Consider the following 17,721-nt stretch of genomic DNA (forward strand, 5'->3'; position numbering starts at 1 on the left):
CCCCCCTTCCCTCCCTCTCCGCTTCTTCTTAGAAGCTCGTGTGTGTGTGTGTGTGTGTGTGTGTGTGAAAGAGAGACTCTTCTGCATACGCTCATCATACTCCCCCGTCTCAATTTTCTCTTTTCTATAGGGGCAGCGTGTATTGAAGATGATTGGACGTCGTGTTTTTGGCAGCACCGCCATCCCGCGCTGCATGTACACTCGGCTGCACATCAGTTCGCCAGGGCAGGCGGCTCGCATGTTGCCGATGCTTGTGCCGCTCACGCCGTCGCTGTCGCAGTCTGTCGGTGGCGTGAACGCCCTTGTGCAGGGATCTCTGGAGTCGATGCCAACCTTAGAGATGGGCGAACAGATCCCTGCGTCACTCAAGAGTCTCTTGGAAAATATTTCCCCGCTGCAGCTGGGGTTTTCACGATTGTTTGAATTATGGGGCATCATCAGAGCAACCGCTATGGTAGATACAGCATATGTAAGGCCCGTTTCGACTCTTCACTGCTTCCGCTAGTGACAAGTGTTTACTTTGGTTCGTTGTATGTATGTGTATGTGTGTGTGTGTGTGTGTGTCTCCTTTCCTTTCCTCGCCTCGCCTCGCCTCTCCCCCCGCTCCTCCTCACCCCTTCATCGATTTGGCAGGAAGGTTTTCTAACCTGCTCTCCTGTCCTGCTCCCTCACCCAGTGTTTTTTTTTAGCGACGTGCATCGTTGCCAGCTGCGACAAAAGCGAAGGGGGGGGGGAGGAGGAGGGGAGGGGCGCTGGCGAGGTCGAGACTCCGACAGAAAAGGGAAGAGCAAAACACCAGCGATCCCCATTATATATATATATATATATCTCCGACGACGATCCTCAAGTTGGGTTTGCATGGAGGTTGGGCGTACACGCCTCATCTGGGGAGAAAAACGAGAGGGTTGGTGTAAAGGGGGGGGTAGGAGGACGAGGGAGGATTTCAGGCTTCGAGGAGGGGTTGGTGGGAGTTGCGTGAACGACGTCACATATTTATTCCTTTTTTTCCTTTTTGCCATTGTGGGTCGCTTCAGTGTTTGGCTTTTGTCTGACGTGGGTTGGTTCGCTTGCACATGTGTCTGAGTGTTGCTGTCTTGGCCCTTCACCTCACCCTTCCACTTCTCTCTCTTTTTTTTTCATTTTATTTGATTTGGTTCCTGCCTTTGGCGATAAGCGAAGGGACTCCCTCTTTTTTTTTTCGTTAACGGAGATATACCTATCTATATCTATATTCACCTAAGAGACTTCACATCAACCCCCCCGCAGAAAAAAAATGGACACGATGATCATCACCAAAGAATAGTGGTTCAGGTGTGAAGAAGAGGAAGGGAGGCCCAAGGTGTGCACTGACGCTTCCCCATGTAAAGGGCAGCGGCGTAGGTGCAAAATCAGAAGCCCATTTTCGCTGTGCTAGTGACTTGGTAGAGGACTACAGGACTTTAGAAATGGAGAGGGGAGGGGAAGAAGCATGAATCGCGATGATACTTAGCTTTTCTTCACGACTCATTTTGTTGTTAGCCCGGTTCCCCTTCCCCCACACGCACACACGCACGCACGCACACACTCCCTTCCGTGTTTGCCGATCCTTTTCTCTCCTTTTCCCTTGATACTTTTGCTGAGCAAACACATCCGTGTTGGTTACTCGTTTCCCCTCATTATCCCCCCTCCTCCCCATTTTCCTCTCTTCTTGGCTCCCCCTTTCCCTCTCTGGGGTTTCATTTGTGATGATGTCGCCACTCTACTGCTGCGACGGACTACGGTGTATACATATCAATACACACATACCCTATATATATACATATACATATATGTATACACATATTCACACATATTTCTTCATTTTTGGTGACGCGTGTGTAGGGTAATCCCCAGAGATGGGAGAGAACACGACAAGTACCACACGTTCTGTCCCTCTTCCCCCATTCCACGCCCGCTTACTGACGTATCCATTTATTTTCTCTTGTTTTTTTTCTTGTTTGGCCCCCCCCCCCCCCCCCCCCCCGCCCCCGTTCAAGATTGAGGCACACATACATACACACGATTGGTTGAGTCTGCCCTTCTTATTATTTTCTCCTCTCCGTGCACTGTGACGCGGCCTGCTGGAGCGCATACAAACATAGATGGATACTTCCTCCACTCTTCATTCACACACGCACACCCCCGAGGCTCCTGGTATAGACTACTCCTCTTAGCCTTTGTTCTCGCCCCAGCACTTTTATATCCATCATTTCTTCTGCAGAGCCAACATCATTTTATTGAAGGGGGGAGGAGGAGGACGAGGAAAGGAGGGGAGAGGAGGAGGAGGGGGGGTGCAGTGCAATACTCAGTCAAAATGCCTGACCCGTACAACGGCAATGAAAAGGCGGCGGCTTTCGTGAACTACTACGCATCCGCGCGTATGGTGAACAGCTCCGTCAATCGACTCTACTACGGCGGTGTGGAGCGCAAAAAGCGGGCGGAGGCGCGTGCGGCGGAGAAAGCATACCCACCGACCCTTTCACCTCGTCGCACCCGCGCACAAATGGAAGAGTACTTGAGTAACTGCGTGCAAGGCGAGCTGCTGCGCCGACAGCAGCACCGGGCGGCGCTGCAACAGGAGCTGTACCCGGACGCCAAGGAGACGCCGCGCTACCTCTCCAGGAAGGAGATGTCCCACCATATTCACCACATGTACGATGAGCCACTGAAGGTGCGCCGGGCACGGGAGGCAGAGATCCGCCGCATTTTCGGCGCCAACAAGGACTCTGATGAGGTCATGAAGGCGACAGTTTACCAATACTATCGTTTGCCCACGTCCTCTGCGCGAGCTTTAACGGGGTCGTCACCACGGTCAGCCCCCTCGACCCGCGGTAACCCCGACCTCAGTGCAGTTGCAGATTACTACAGGCAGTTAGAGAAAGGGTGGCGGCCGCCGTCGGTGTCTGTCGAGCACGACGACAATCGGTGCCTGTTGGTGTCTCAGTACGACTACTACAGCGATCCTCGTAAGCATGCGGAACTGTACTTGAAGCAGCGGCAGTTGACTGGAAAGGAGCGGGTAGCACTTCAGGCGCGGCTGGAGGTGCTCTCCCGCCCGACTCGGGTGAGTTCGCCTGTGGTGCACTCTGAGGTGCATAGCAGTCCACCACCGTTCCGCGTGAGCCGCAAGATTTCCTACGACGACTGAAGGAAAGACATCCTTAAAAGCTCGTGTGAGAGCGTTGGTGACCGGCTCTGTCACTTCCTCACTCAAACATTCTGTTTCCGTGTGCTACCTCTGTACGTGTCTGTGCGTGTTGGACGGGTGGAGGGGCAGCACCGGAGTGTATGCCCCATTTCCGTCTCCCCTCCCTCTTTTTTTTTTTTCGCCCACTTGCTGATCTTTCCCTGTCGTGTGCCCCCCCCCCCCCCCCCCTGGTGTCGCGACTAAGCACCTCACTCCTCTTTTGTGGAGGTGCTGCTGTTTTCCTCTGCGTGTGTGTGTGGTCGTATACAGCTCTTCTTGTGTGCTCGACTTCCTGGTACTTTTCGTGGTTTATGTTCTCAGGGTATGTGCGTGGGTCTGTAGATGGACACACACACACACACACACACACACACACACATGCGTACATGAGGGCGGACTGTCCTCACGAGAAGCAAGAAAGGCGAAACAAGTAAGAGTCGAATAGATTTCTGTGAAGGTGCACAAATTGAGCTGACAAGGGTACGGCGCGCTATTGGACGGCGAGACGACTCTATCATGTGATGCTGGGGAGGTTGAAGGGGCGTCGTGCGAGACACACCGGGGGAGGGAGGCCGTATCTTAGACCCCCCGATTTCATATCTCCGTTGCTGCTTTCTCTCATCATCCCCATCACTGAGTCAAGGTGGGGAACTCTTGGCAGGCGGAGTGCGTGTTGAAAATGAGTTAAACTCAACTCCCAGAGGCTTGTGTCATCGGCTTTTTCCCTGTGATGAGGTGGTCTCGCGAACATGGGCACCAGCGACAGAGGCACGCACGCTCTCCTACCTTCCTCATTGCTCCCCCCCCCTCTTATACACTCTTCCTCGCCTCTCTGCTAAACCGCATCCCCCACACCCACTCACCCACCCACACCCACCCACACCGCCCACACACCTGCATGCACCCCTCCCCTAACACCACCACCTCCCCTCTCGGCACCAACAAGTGGCTCTCAAGTGCATCCTCTCGTAAACGACAGATCAGGGTGTGCAAGTGTATGCCTGTGCTCACAGAAGGCAGACGCTGAAAATCAAAGTGACGTGAACACTGCCAGACTCCCCCTCCTTTCCGGCAAACGGACACGAGGCCCAAGTCGACGTCGCGCGTGACTCAGCGCATTTTGGTCAACACCTCGCGTCTCTCCCGTCTCTCTCTCCTTTTCTCTGGTGCCTTCACATCCACTGAGCGGTTCAAACATACATGCGCACATGAGAAGATAAACAATACGTACCCCTCCCTTACCACTTGACCCTTTTTTTTGCGTATGCCATCTCGTGTGACGATCCGCTGCTTGGCAGCTTACACCAGTGAGGCCGAGGAGAACGGGGGCGGACCTGTGCCGCTGTTTGTCGGCCGCGAAGACGGCACAGTTGAGCGATATGACGCCATGAAAGATGCCGAGCTTGGTATTCCGTCTGTATTTTTCTACGCGCACCGCAGGGCGGTCACGACCATTGTGCCTCTCTCACCCGCCGATCTGTACACGTGCTCCTTGGATGGCACCGTGAAGCAGTGGACGCTGGAAGATGTCGAGGGCGCTGCATCGTCGCCTCCCACTGGCGGGTCCAGGGTGCGGGCCGTCCTTGTGAGGACGACTACGTTTCCCTTCGCAGTGCATACCATGATCCTGGAAGGCAATGGTGCTTCTTCAGGCCAGCAGCGGCTGTACCTCGGCGGCGAGAACGGCTCTCTCACGTTGATGGATGGCGAACGCCGCACCAGCTGGCCGGCGCACGACGGTAGTGCTTTGACGGCCATCGCAATCGACTGGAACAGCAAAGGATCCGTTATTACCGGCAGTTCAGACGGGATCATCTACGTGTGGGATATGGAGTCTTGTCGTCCAGTTTGTGAGCTACGGGGGCACACAGGCCCCATAACTGCGCTCATCGTGGTTCCGGTCCCACCCAGCATCCCGGTGGTGCGGTCGAAGCGCACCCCTGCTGAGATCTCGATTGGATCCTTTACTGCACGGCCGTCATCGGTGACAGGGACGGACGTACTCGTATATGCGGATGCCGATGAAAACAGCGGCGGCGACGGATCTGCGAGTTGCCTCTTGTCGTGCTCCGAAGACTGCACACTAAAGGTTTGGCTGCTACCGGATTTGCCCGATGCGGTGGCGGAGGCAGACCTTATGGAGCAAGAATACCAACACGAACACCACCGTCAAAGCTCGGAGCATAATTCTAATGTCCATCGTCGAAGCGGCGGCATCAGCTTCCAAGAGCCGGATAGCAGCAAGGAGGTGGCAGGGGTCGCGGAGAAACTGGTGGGAGTGGCAGCTGCTCTGAAGGGCGACGCCGACGGTGCGTCTCTAGTCCCCGCCGCCGCCGCCACCGGTGCTGTCTCTGAGGATGCCACAGAGGAAGACACCGCTGCCGGTGCCATCAACTCGCCAAAGACCGCGGCCGCAGAGTCGGTGCATGAGCCGATCAACCCCAAACTGCGTTTTCTTCAGCAACAGGCATCGGGAGTGACAGCGAAATCTGCCCTAAAGGCACCGGAGCGCCGCACCGTCCCACACCAAAGCGCCCTCGGCACAGTTGAGCTTCCTCACACCCCCTTTGCATGTTCAGCTGCGTCATCTGGCATAGGTGGCGGCGATACGGATGACGGCGGAAGTGGTGCCTCATCACTGCTCTTCATCGGCGCGGCCGAAGGCTACGTGTATGGCCTTAAGGGCCGCCGTCTCGTGAAGAACGTGTGCCAGCACAGGGCACATAACTTCCAAAAGATCCAGCAGGAGATGCGCCGTGTGCAGCGAACGCTGAAGGATGGTGTCAAGGTCTACACCAAGGCCGCTGCGACCAAGATGAGGGAAGCGGAGGCGAAGGAGCTAAAGGTGGCAGCGAAGGCACGCCAGGCTCAGCTAGCGAGGGAGAGGGCTGCCAAAAAGAAGGAGGCTGAGGACCGTCGTGCGGCCCGACGCGCCGCTGCAGCTGCCGCAGCCGAGGAGCGCTCAGAAGATAGCGGCGACTACGACGAGGAGGATGACGAAGAGGCGTACATGGAGGAGGAAGAGGAGGAGGACATGGAAGAAGCGGAGGAGGAGGAGGAAGAGGAGGCGGTCATGGAGGAGGAGGAGGCTGAGCAGCGGGGGGATTCCGCCGAGGCCACAGACAACGATCAGAACGACGTTGAAAACTCACCCTTCATCTTCACCGAGAGGATCATTCCACCTCGTCGACCGGCTTCGTGGAAGAGGCTGACGGAGGAGCAGCGCACCGCCCTCGAGACGCTTTTCGCGACCCAGGAAAAAGAGCGCGATGAGCGCATCGCGGCATTCAGGAAGGCGGTAGAGGCCCGTTTAGAAGAGTTGCGGCCGCTCGCCAAGACGCCGTATCATCGCTCTCGTGATCAGTTTTTGAATCTGCCCTACACCACGGTAGGCTGTGTGCGTGACGGATCGGCCGTGATGTCGCTAGCGTCCTCTTCGCTGGTGCCGGGGTACGATAAAGTTTACGTCACCCAGGGCAACTCCATCGCGGCCGTTTCCGTGCAGTTTGGTATCACAAAGCTGTGAGCTCTGCGAGGATTCGGTCTACGCGTTTGCGTTATCGCGGGGTTATCGCGCTGTCTCCTTCTACCCTCAGTCCGACAATTTCCCATGTTGGTTTCAAGCAAAGGGGTATTCCCCCCCTCCTCCCCCTCCATAGCCTCGCGAGCACCCTTCGCTGTTGTGGCTATTCCCTCAGGATTGCGGCGGCGCTTGTGATCTGTGCCGCTGAGAGCACCTGATTGGTTTTGTATGTGTGTTACACTGGGTCGTCTTCCTTTTCTTTTTACTCTCCCCCCCTTCCTCCCTCCTCAGGCTCCCGTGGACGATGTATGCGTGCTTTTGTTTCTCGAATTCTTTCCCCTGTACCTTCGTCTTCATGTACATAGATACCTATACGTGTGTTGTGTGTGTGTGTGTGTGTGCGAGTGAGGGCCTCGCTGTTGCTCATCCGCTTCGTTTGTTTCTCAAAGCACACGTCCCCGCACACATTGGCGCGACTGTTCTCTCTTTCCCTCATTCGCTGATGTCACTTCGCCTTTCCTCAACCCACCGCATCAGCACTAATGGACGCAACTGTTTGCCGCCGCCTCTACGTTTATATATGTGTTCGTCACATGCCTCTCATACATGTGAATAGCGCGCGCACACGCACATAACCAAAAAGGGTAGAGGAGAAAATTGTGAAGTGTTGGTTGTATCGACGCGGTCGACACAACTCAATGGACGTGCTCAGCAGCACAGAGGGGAGGGGGGGGGACAAATTCACCAGACACACACACACACACACCTCTATGTAGGCCTTCGTTTTTTTGTTTTTTTTGTGTGTGGGTGTGTGCCCCTTCTCCACGTGTCTCGCTGTGTGATATGTTGGTGCGTAGATGCACCGCCTACACCTTTAGCCTCCCGTTCTGGGCACTCCTGTTCCGCTTACTGTGAGCGTGTTTGTATGCGTCTCTCTCTCTCTGTGTGTGTGTGTCTGTGTTTAGACCCACTAATCATGTTTGTGGCCCTATAGTTTCCCACGATGTGGTGTCGTTTATGGCATGCGCCAAAGTGTTACTCTAGCACGTACCTCCCCCCCTGCCTCTGTCTGTCTCCCTATTTGTATGTGTATATGTATATGTATATGTATCCCAACGTCTTCATCGCTTTCTCCGCAACACACCTACGGCCCTTGTCTCCTCCTCCCTTTTCTTTGACCCCTTTACACCATGTTCTGTGACGCATCGCTCAACAAATACCCTCCCCCACACACACACACACACACGACATGTGATCTCTCTCCCCCCGCCCCTGGTGCGTTCATGCCAACGTGCGCTTCCCATCACCACCACTTTGGTTCCCTTCCCCTTACACACACTCATAGTAGGGAATTCACCTCAGCTTCTTTGCTGTCTCTTCCTTTTTCCCAGTGTGTGTGTGCACTTGAAGTAACCCAGAACCATGTCTCACCACATGAAGATCAAGGATCTGCGCGAGAAGAGCAAGGATGATCTTCTCAAGACGCTGACGGAGTACAAGAAGGAGCTGTCGCAGCTGCGTGTGGTGCAGCAGACGGGTGGCGCCGAGACTCGCCTGGGCCGCATCCGCTCAATCCGCAAGAGCATCGCGCGCATCCTGACGGTGCTGAACCAGAACGAGCGCGACAACCTGAAGAAGTTCTACTCGGACCGCAAGCTGCGCAACAAGACGCCGAAGGTTCTTCGCGCGAAGCTGACGCACCGCCGCCGCCTTGCGCTGAGCGACAACGAGAAGAACCGCAAGACGCTGCGCCAGATGCGCAAGGCGCACAAGTTCCCCAAGCGCGTGTACGCCGTCAAGATCTAAGACGGGCTAGACGTAGCGTCTCTTCGGTGTCCGTGGGTGGGGTGGATCAGCGCGCAGCAGCGATGTTCTTTGCCAGGGGGAGGTCGACTGCCGAAGTATTCGACTGCGGGATAGTCGAGAGGGGATGAGGTTGGCGCGGTGAGTTTGCGTGTGAGGTGTCAATGGCGAGAGTGTCTGTAGAGGAAAATGGCTGAGGTGCATATATATACTTATATATATTTATATCTTCGCGGAAGGTGCGGTGTTGTCAACTCCCTTCACTCGCCCCCTTGTCACCCTCTTCCTGCTATCGTGCACTCTCAGATTCCTGCCTCTGCCAACGTCCCCGCCGCTCGCTTCCCCTTTCTTTCGTCGTTCTCTTCTTGCGGCATGATCACGGTCGGCACCGCCGCGTGAGCCTGTGTTTTGCAAGCTCTCTTCGGTAGTTGCGGTGACGGAGGAGGAGCTGCAGCATCGCTAGCCCACTACACTAGCCGTGACGACATGGCGTGTGCTGGTTGCTTCTTTTTCCTCCCACCCGCCCTCCGCTGGCCGCCGTCTTCCCTGTCATCCCTTCCCCCTCCTTCCGTTTCCCTGTTCATTTTTCTTTCACTGTTCGTTTCTTCTGTACCCTTGCTTTCCACAATAACAAAAAAAGGACCCGAAAGAGGATCGAGGGTATTCATGGCCACGCACCCGTGATGACACGGAGCTGTGCTTGTTGACTGCATCGCAGCTGCTCCCCCGTTGTCGGCACACGCCCGCTCGCACGCTATGTGCCGCTTCGTCTTCGCGGTAGTGTTGCGGAGACGGGGCGCGTATTTTTGTCACCTTTGCATGGGGTGTCCTGTGTGGGTGTCGGTGGACGCACATCGCGTTGTCGCTTCCAAGCTAGCTGTTTGAGCCTCCTCTTGACTTGCATCGACGCCTATGGCTATGCGACCCGCACTCGACATTCCCAACGCCCAAACCTCCTTTGATACTTCGAGACGGTTGAGGTGCATGGGATGCACTGGCGGGCGGGGGGGAAGCGGTTATTATGTGCAGCAGTCATGGGGTGTGGCAACGGCGGCGATGCTTTTGTATACATTTTTCAGGAGGCGTGGCTTCGTGCGCACACATAGCGGAGAGCTCGCCTGCTAACGATGTATGTTCAGCCGCACTCATTGAAGACTGCGTGCACCACACTTCAACTCTTTCATCGTTTCTCCTCCCTCATTGCTTGTCGTGCTCTCCTTTTTTTTTCTCTCTTTTGCGTTCGTATTTCTGCGTCCCGCTGGGGTGGAACCGTGCGGGGGGGGCGTGCGCCGTTCTCTCGAAATCACATCACGCTTGTCGTCGGGCTTCGCAACCCCTGCGCTACAACTTTGCATCACACCCATTATCCTTTGCCTTTCTGTGTGCTTATCTTGCACTGAACTTCAACGAAATACAGAGTGTGTGCACTTGAAGTAACCCAGAACCATGTCTCACCACATGAAGATCAAGGATCTGCGCGAGAAGAGCAAGGATGATCTTCTCAAGACGCTGACGGAGTACAAGAAGGAGCTGTCGCAGCTGCGTGTGGTGCAGCAGACGGGTGGCGCCGAGACTCGCCTGGGCCGCATCCGCTCAATCCGCAAGAGCATCGCGCGCATCCTGACGGTGCTGAACCAGAACGAGCGCGACAACCTGAAGAAGTTCTACTCGGACCGCAAGCTGCGCAACAAGACGCCGAAGGTTCTTCGCGCGAAGCTGACGCACCGCCGCCGCCTTGCGCTGAGCGACAACGAGAAGAACCGCAAGACGCTGCGCCAGATGCGCAAGGCGCACAAGTTCCCCAAGCGCGTGTACGCCGTCAAGATCTAAGACGGGCTAGACATAGCGTCTCTTCGGTGTCCGTGGGTGGGGTGGCTGACCGAGGGGGAGAGAACAAAAGAGAAGGATCGCCTCTCTGTGACCGCAGAAGAATGCGGATGGTGATGAGTACACGGTGATTAGCGCAGTGCACAGACTGACCTCTCGTAGAGGTAGACTAAAACACTGCAGGGAGGAGATCACGAAGGTGGAGGGCAGGCGGGGGGGGTTGAGGGAAGCGGCGGCTTGCCCTTATCAATATGCACGGCTACAGCCACCGCGTTGCTCCTTCGCTCCCTTCGCTTGCGATTTCCTTTTGTTTCCCTCCCCGTCACTGCAGGGTAAGCGCGGCTGCCCCCGTGCCCCATCGCATCAGGTGGAGTGCATCCTGTTCCCCTGTGTAGGTGCGTGTGTGTATGTGTGTACCCGCGTCTGCGCACCCTTCACACACTGGTTTCTGCTCTTCTTCCTCACCCGCTTCTGTGTGCTCTCTTGTGTTTTCTTCTGCAATTTTTCTTGCTGACTTTGCATACTTCTCATTTTATTACACGTCGTTTTTCTCATCTCATTAAATCGTCCAACAGCTAAAGAGCCCCCTCCCCCTTGTGGGATGGGCATGGATCGCTTTAAGGAGCGATTGCCGCCGCTCCCCTCCCCCTCCCCCCGTTGAGGGGGATGGCGGCCAGTGTGTCACACTACATGCCGCCGCCTATTTGCTGTTTTGCGCAGCTCTAGATTGTGTGTGTGTGTGTATGTCGGAGGAGGGAGAGGGGTACGCAGTGGCTCTCTCTCTCTTCCACGTGTTTTCCACCCACCTCTCACCGGCCACATACGCCCATTCATGAATGTGGCCTTGTGTCCGTCTCCACCTTCCCTTTTTTTTGTTTACGGAGCGGCTGCAAAGTGGGGGGTGTTCCTCCTGTAAATTTGATGCAGCTCATCTCCCAGGGTCGTGCCAGGCTGCGTTGACAGTCGATTGCCTGACACACAAATGTGCCCCTCCCCTTTTTTTTCTCCTCACCATGGACACTCAAACTCTTTGATTTCGCCCGCATTTTCCCCTCTCTTCAACACTTTTATGCGCTGCTGGTACTTGTGCACACCTCGCTTGTCGTTTTCCTGTTTTGCCTCCATTCAGACGTCGGGTACATAGCACACCGACTGGGCGGCCTTCCCCGGCGCCACGATCACCTTCTCCTTTTCCTCGGGTCCGGTGCCATCTGTAGCGGCCGGTGGCGGCGGAGGAGGAGGAGGGGAGGGGCGCTGAGGTGGCGGAGTCACGGTTTGTGACTGTCACACGAGGTAACAGACGGGCTCACAAACAAACGCGCCAACTGTTTCTCATTTTTCCCGTTCGCTCTTCTTCTCTCTCGGCAGGGGCCATGTCGCACTCTATCGAGGGCTTTGATGATGGCCTTCTCCCAGCGGAGGTGCAGTTGCCGACTTCACCTCTCTCTAGCAGCGCCGTCAGCTGCACTGCACAGCATCCCGGATTGGTTGCTGGGAGATTCTCCTCGGTGTCGAGCTCGCTGAGCAGCGGCAATGTTCATCAGAACCACGTCGCGGTCGTTGATGAGTTGCACATGCACATGCGCAGCGCCACCGCCACTCCCCCCCAGTCCAGCAGCGACGCCGTTGCCGAGCTGCGAGCCACGGAGGCGCGACTACGGCAAGCACAAGAGGCAGAGTTGAGCGTGCTGGTTCGCTTACAACTACTCACGCAGGGGTTGATCAGTGCCTTGCACCCCTCTACTAGTGTGGGCGCCGTGGGGAAGGAAACAACGGCAGCTCACGGGAGCGGCGACGTCGAGGAGGACAGGGCGCTCGCCAATGAAGGTACTTTTCAGGCCTCTCTGCCAACCGTGATCGCTTACCCTCCCAGGGTGGGGGCTGGCGGGGTGACGCACACACAACTAGATACTTGCATCGTGATGCGCCGCGTTGCTATGCCGCTGGCGGGTCTCTCTGCAGCCACAAGGGAGCAGTACACCGTTCTACACGACATCCTTGCAAGACACTTCTGTAACCTTGACGGCAGCACCGACCGAGCATGTGGTTTAGCTGTTCGTAACGTGTGCGCCCCTGCTGCTAGGACACCGCAACACCCTCAGTTTATCGGGCAGTGCGATGCGACACCTCCTGCACTCATCTCGCAGATCTCTCAAGCCGTCAACAGCAGTGGCGTAGCGGCGCTGACTGCACCGTGCACAGTTGCCGAAGAGGGGGCTCGGGCTGCAGGCAAACCAGCTGCACGGCATCTCGACACCGTTGAGGCGCAGTGGCAAACGCATGTGTTTCCAAGGAAGGTGGTCGACTGTCCGCCGTACCCGCCACAGCAGCTGCGGAGTCTACACCAACATCCCGCTACAGGTGGTTTCCCTAAACTGGAAGCCTCGACAGAAACAACTGGCTCGCTGAGCAACAGTAGATTGAGGGGAACGCGAGTGCACGATTCGCCACCGACGCCATCTCATGGATCACCAGATAGGTTTGCCGTCGAGAAGACGACCTATCGTGCCACAGAGACGGTGGCCAGGTTCCCAGATATCTCACGTGTTTGTGCGGTTGAAGGGGTGTCTGCGGAATTGGCAGCGGATGAGGTGCGAACTGATGCACGGGAAGACGGGGGGGTTGGCCACAGCAGCCAAGGCGAATGTGGGCGCAGGCTGGCATTATCCACCCCAACAGCACCCGCAAGTGTTGCCACGACGCCGGCAGACAAGTCCTTGTCATGCGTGGTGAAGGGGGCGCCTTGCGGCCCCATGCTCGTGTGTGCACCTCCACTTACAGGACACCGGGACACTCCAGGTGGTCCAAGGGAAGGCGGGGGCCGCGATAGCCTTGAAGAACAGGCCACTCAGGACACCCCCACACCACCCCCGTCCCCGCGGGGGCTGAAGTCGTCGCCGCATCGTTTATCTCAGCCCCTGAGCGCCACCCCTCCCTCCGACTTTGACGACGCGGGGGAGGAGGAGATGTACTTCCCTACGCCGCCTCTCAGGGCGCATCGCGGTGTCGACAGCGGTCCAGGGCTCTCAACTCAACACCGTCTCATGAGCGACAATGGTAGGGCCTATAGAGGCTCCGGTGGCGGTTGCGCTTCTCCTAAAGCTTCAAACCGATCTGCCCCAAGTACGACTCTTCGTCTCCATGTTGCACCTAAAGGTGATCACTACGAAGGTAGTGGTGGTGGTGGTGGTGGTGAGTCAACGAGAGCGCTTGAGTCGGAGAGGTGCACGGGGGTGGTTGTTGGTTCATCGACGCACGCGGAGGAGAGGGGACACGCTGAGTCGCTGCAAACGGCTAGCGTCAAGCACGATGCGCATGTGTCATTGCCGTTGCCAGGGCTGACGTGTGTGTCGACTGCCACCGACATACTAGCCACAATCACCCCTCTTCCGCTTCCGTCTCCCTCGTCACTGCCCTCAAGGCGTGCCCTAGCGCGATCCGCGCACCGGGGCGGCAAAGTCCCTGGTGCTGCACGAAAATGGTGTGTGGGGCTGGCAGACGATCAACGGACACAACGTGGCGCGTACAAGCGGATGCGGAGAGAGGGTGACGGGGAAAGTCGTGTCGACATGGATGATAGGATATTTAGACCGAAGCCGTTGGCAGGATTGCCGTCTCTCGGTGTGGATGTGTCGTGGACCGCTGCCGCTGCTTTGGATCAATCGGTGTGTGGGGAACTCAATGATGCTCGACATCGGAGGTCGGCGATCGAACACGGCACCAGGAGAAATGGCCTGGAACCCACAATGTTCAAGGAAGAGCACGCTTCCGGTGGTTACGTGCGAACCCGTGAACGGCGGATCGAAGATGTTGCACACGCAGAGCGGGTCTTTGGCGCGGTGCGCGCAGCGTGTGGGCCACTGCCACCTGCGTCTTCGCAAGTCCTTCAGCACGCTCACCGGGACAACGCCGAGTGCGATATCTCAGAGCCGTTGCCCTCGCCGCCTCTTTCACAGAACACGCCTCACCAATTCTGGGACATTCTTTTCCCTTGACTCCCGAGAGCAGAGATCGCGGGAGGCGGCGGGGGGGGGAGGGGGGACAGTGGACTCAGCACCTGCAAGGCGGAAAAATGTGAAGGAAGTTCCCTCCGCCCCCCCTCCTCCCCTCCCCTCCGCCCCCCTCCGTTGGCATTCGTCTCTCAATCTCTCATTTCTCCACTAAATGCACCCCCACCTCTCACCAAATCCCCGCCCACGCACGAACGCACATGGTGCACCAACAACCGCAGTGAAATCGTATTGAAAAACAACAACAACATTATCTTCGCGTGCGATCTATTTCGTTTCCCCTTCTCCTTCCCCCCCACCTGCCCTCTTGGGAGCGCTCCTGTAGATTTTACGGCATCGCTCCTGTGTCTCATGCTGCGTTGGTTCCATCTCCCACCAATACGTAAGCGCGCTAAAAGGGTAAGGTGTATGCGTGTTGGATTATCCTCAGGTTGAGGAGCAGCGCACCTGCCATCATCTGCCTATTATTCCTCCTTTTTAATTCCCGTAGAGATATCCACCCACGGTGAGAGTCATCACAATAATCGGTAGTTTGGCCACCCATCCGCACTTCATTTCGTTCGGCACAGCAGGGGTTTACGTGGCCCCCCCCTTCCCCCCCCCCTCCCCCCTTCTCTCTCCTTCCTACACGTGCGTCACCTTCGGTTTCGAAGTAGTGTTTTTTTTTTCGTTTGCTGCGCTGTGCGAGTCCTTCACTGGTTGACTGGCAAATGTTCACCACGTCCAGCTCTCTCATGGGCGGTGGCCCATCGGCTCACCCACTCGGCAGCGTCTTTGCCGGCAACCCCGGAGCGGTGACTACGCGGCAGCAACACAGTCAGTATTGGCTTCGTCAGCGCCAGAAGGCTGTGCTGGCGGAGATGATAAAGATGGCCCTGCCTTTGGACGCGCAGGGCAATCCGGTGGCAGAGCCGTACTCCACCGCCGCCGCCGCGTCTCCTGAGCCGGTTATCACGACATGGCGTCTTCTCATCTTCGACGACTGGGGTCGCGACATCATTGCGCCGCTCCTCAAGGTCGGCCAGCTCCGTGAACTTGGTGTCACGCTCTACTTACACATTGCCACAGAGCGCGATCCGGTGCCGGGGGCCCCGGCCATCTACTTCTGTGCACCGACCGAGGAGAACATCACCCGTATCGCAAACGACTGCGCCCAAAGCCTGTACGAGTGGGTCTACATCAACTTCACAACGCAAATACCTCGACCCCAGTTGGAGTCTCTGGCGCAGCAGCTCAGCGCTTCGCCGCTGCAGTCGATTCGGCACATACACGTCTACGACCGCACTTTGAGCTACGTAGCCTTGGAGAATGATTTCTTCTCACTCATGCTGAACAACTCCTTTCCGCTGCTGAACAACACGAGCACAAAGGATGAGGAAATCGAAGCACACCTTAATCAGGTCGTCCTGGGCATCTCGCACGTTTGCTTGTCACTGCAGGTCCTGCCCATATTGGTGTACTCTCGCTCAGGTGCCGCGGCGGAGGTCGCTCGTCGGCTCTCCTTACGGCTGAACGACGCGTTGAATGACAGGCAGCTGACCCCAGCGCCCTCCTCGGTCCTGGGACGGCCACTGCTGCTGCTTGTTGATCGTTCCAGTGACATCGCAACAGCGCTGCACCACCCCTTCACGTACCGCGGCCTCCTCGTCGAGATCGGTGGCATGCAGCTGAACAAGTGCGTCATCACCACACCTGACGGGAAAGTTGAGGCGCTGGAGTTGGACCCTGACAAGGATGAGGTCTACCGCGAGAACGCCAGCCTCGGCTTCGGAGAGGTCGGCGGCAACATTGAGGCTGCTCTTCGCCGCTACAAGGAAGAGTATGCTGCGTTGGCACAAGAGACACCGGGCGGTTCTGGTGGGATGTTGGACGACAGCGGTGAGGGCAACGACATGTCGAAGCTGCTGGCGAACGCACCCGCGTTGGCGGAGCGGAAGCGCTACCTCGACGCTCACACAAGGCTTGCCTTCAGTTTTCTCAGCAAGATTCGCTCGCGGCACCTGGATCACTACCACGGTGTTGAGCTTGCCGTACTCCGGCAGGAGGGCCTCGACGAGGAGGAGTTTCACAACTTGTTGTCCAACAGCCTCGGCACCGCAGAGGACCGACAGCGGTTGTACCTCATTGCGTACCTGATGTGCACGAAAGAGGAGGAGGTGCGTCACGTACAGAATCACGAGAGCGCCGTCAGCGAAGGGGCTGCGGGGTTCCCGGCTCTTGCGTATCTGAAGCACCTGCGGAACTGGTCTCTAAGACCGGATAGCCCCAGCGCCGCACAGCCGAACAACAGCCAGGGATTTGGTTGGGGATTCGCACAGCAAATCGCCAAGAACATCGCGAGCTCACTAGGGAGTAAAACGGAGACGATGCTGCCGCTCACAAAATTGGTGGACGCGCTTATGCATGACGGGGGGGCCGGTGGCGTGCCAAGCGCGTCAGGAAACGGTGCCGCAAGCGGTGGTGGTGTTCCGTATGGCAGCCCGACGAATACAGGCTTTCCCGGCAGCAACGGCGGTCCCACCGGTAGCCTGCACACCAATTTATTGGATAGTGTCGAAGCGTACGACCCCCGCACGAAGAAGGCGGTGAATCTACACGAGGCGGCCTTCTCGCAAGCGATTGTGTTTGCCCTCGGCGGTGGTGCCGTAGCGGAGTACGACAACTTGAAGATGTGGGAGGCAACCAAGCCGCGTAAGTCGGTGATGTATGGCTGTACATCAGTGGTCTCTGGCGAGGACATGCTCCGGCAACTGACTAATCTGGGCGCGTCGCACAAGTCGTAGTGGCTTTACTTCACGTGCTCTTTTGTGGGGGGGGGGGGAGGTGTATCCAAACAGAAAATGTGACAGTTGTGTGTGTGTGTGTGGGGGGGCTCATGACTGATGTTATTGGCGGTTGTAGAGGTTTTTTTCCCCTAATCGTGATGGATGGCGTGTGCAAGCACAACCGCTTCTGTATTATACGTTTGGTACTCCGCTTCATTCCTACTCCTCGTGTATTTTCGCTTCTTCCCCCCCCCCCCCTTCCACTCGAGCAGACACAGCGAAAGGGCGCACTGGGGGTTTTGATTGCCTCTCCTACACGCACCCTGTATCCCCCCCCCTCCCCCCACTTCTCTTACCCCTACCCCACAAAATGGACGTCGTTATCTGTACTATCCCAATTAACCGACAACTGGAATCCTTCACTTCTCTTCTCGCTTTGCCGTCATCACAGCGTAGGAAAGCGTGATGTACGTTTGAGTCTGCAGAGGAAAATTCGATTCGTTTGTTATCTCGAATAAAGATGCCTCACTGACACCACGGAGGGGCGTCTCCAGGACGTCGTAGTATTGCCGCCGTCTCACGCTCGAA

General features: G+C 56.8%; 7 protein-coding genes across 7 annotated transcripts; all 7 read left to right on the forward strand.

Moving 5' to 3' along the window:
- Positions 1-148: 148 nt before the first annotated feature.
- On the forward strand, positions 149-505 carry JKF63_04281 (uncharacterized protein; the record flags this gene model as incomplete). The annotated part of the gene is made up of 1 exon (XM_067900273.1): positions 149-505. One exon carries the CDS (start codon positions 149-151, stop codon positions 503-505), a length of 357 nt encoding a protein of 118 aa, XP_067756457.1.
- A 1,827-nt stretch (positions 506-2,332) lies between these two features.
- Positions 2,333-3,166, forward strand: JKF63_04282 (uncharacterized protein; the record flags this gene model as incomplete). Its single annotated transcript, XM_067900274.1, has 1 exon — positions 2,333-3,166. One exon carries the CDS (start codon positions 2,333-2,335, stop codon positions 3,164-3,166), a length of 834 nt encoding a protein of 277 aa, XP_067756458.1.
- A 1,303-nt stretch (positions 3,167-4,469) lies between these two features.
- On the forward strand, positions 4,470-6,731 carry JKF63_04283 (uncharacterized protein; the record flags this gene model as incomplete). Its single annotated transcript, XM_067900275.1, has 1 exon — positions 4,470-6,731. The coding sequence occupies one exon, from the start codon at positions 4,470-4,472 to the stop codon at positions 6,729-6,731; it is 2,262 nt and encodes a 753-aa protein (XP_067756459.1).
- A 1,419-nt stretch (positions 6,732-8,150) lies between these two features.
- Positions 8,151-8,534, forward strand: JKF63_04284 (uncharacterized protein; the record flags this gene model as incomplete). Its single annotated transcript, XM_067900276.1, has 1 exon — positions 8,151-8,534. One exon carries the CDS (start codon positions 8,151-8,153, stop codon positions 8,532-8,534), a length of 384 nt encoding a protein of 127 aa, XP_067756460.1.
- A 1,443-nt stretch (positions 8,535-9,977) lies between these two features.
- Positions 9,978-10,361, forward strand: JKF63_04285 (uncharacterized protein; the record flags this gene model as incomplete). The annotated part of the gene is made up of 1 exon (XM_067900277.1): positions 9,978-10,361. One exon carries the CDS (start codon positions 9,978-9,980, stop codon positions 10,359-10,361), a length of 384 nt encoding a protein of 127 aa, XP_067756461.1.
- Positions 10,362-11,731: 1,370 nt separating this feature from the next.
- JKF63_04286 (uncharacterized protein) lies at positions 11,732-14,353 on the forward strand (the record flags this gene model as incomplete). The annotated part of the gene is made up of 1 exon (XM_067900278.1): positions 11,732-14,353. One exon carries the CDS (start codon positions 11,732-11,734, stop codon positions 14,351-14,353), a length of 2,622 nt encoding a protein of 873 aa, XP_067756462.1.
- Positions 14,354-15,078: 725 nt separating this feature from the next.
- On the forward strand, positions 15,079-17,151 carry JKF63_04287 (uncharacterized protein; the record flags this gene model as incomplete). The annotated part of the gene is made up of 1 exon (XM_067900279.1): positions 15,079-17,151. The coding sequence occupies one exon, from the start codon at positions 15,079-15,081 to the stop codon at positions 17,149-17,151; it is 2,073 nt and encodes a 690-aa protein (XP_067756463.1).
- Between the last annotated feature and the right edge of the window lie 570 nt (positions 17,152-17,721).

The sequence above is a fragment of the Porcisia hertigi genome, chromosome 26 (genome assembly GCF_017918235.1).
Source record: "Porcisia hertigi strain C119 chromosome 26, whole genome shotgun sequence".
Lineage (NCBI taxonomy): Eukaryota > Euglenozoa > Kinetoplastea > Trypanosomatida > Trypanosomatidae > Porcisia > Porcisia hertigi.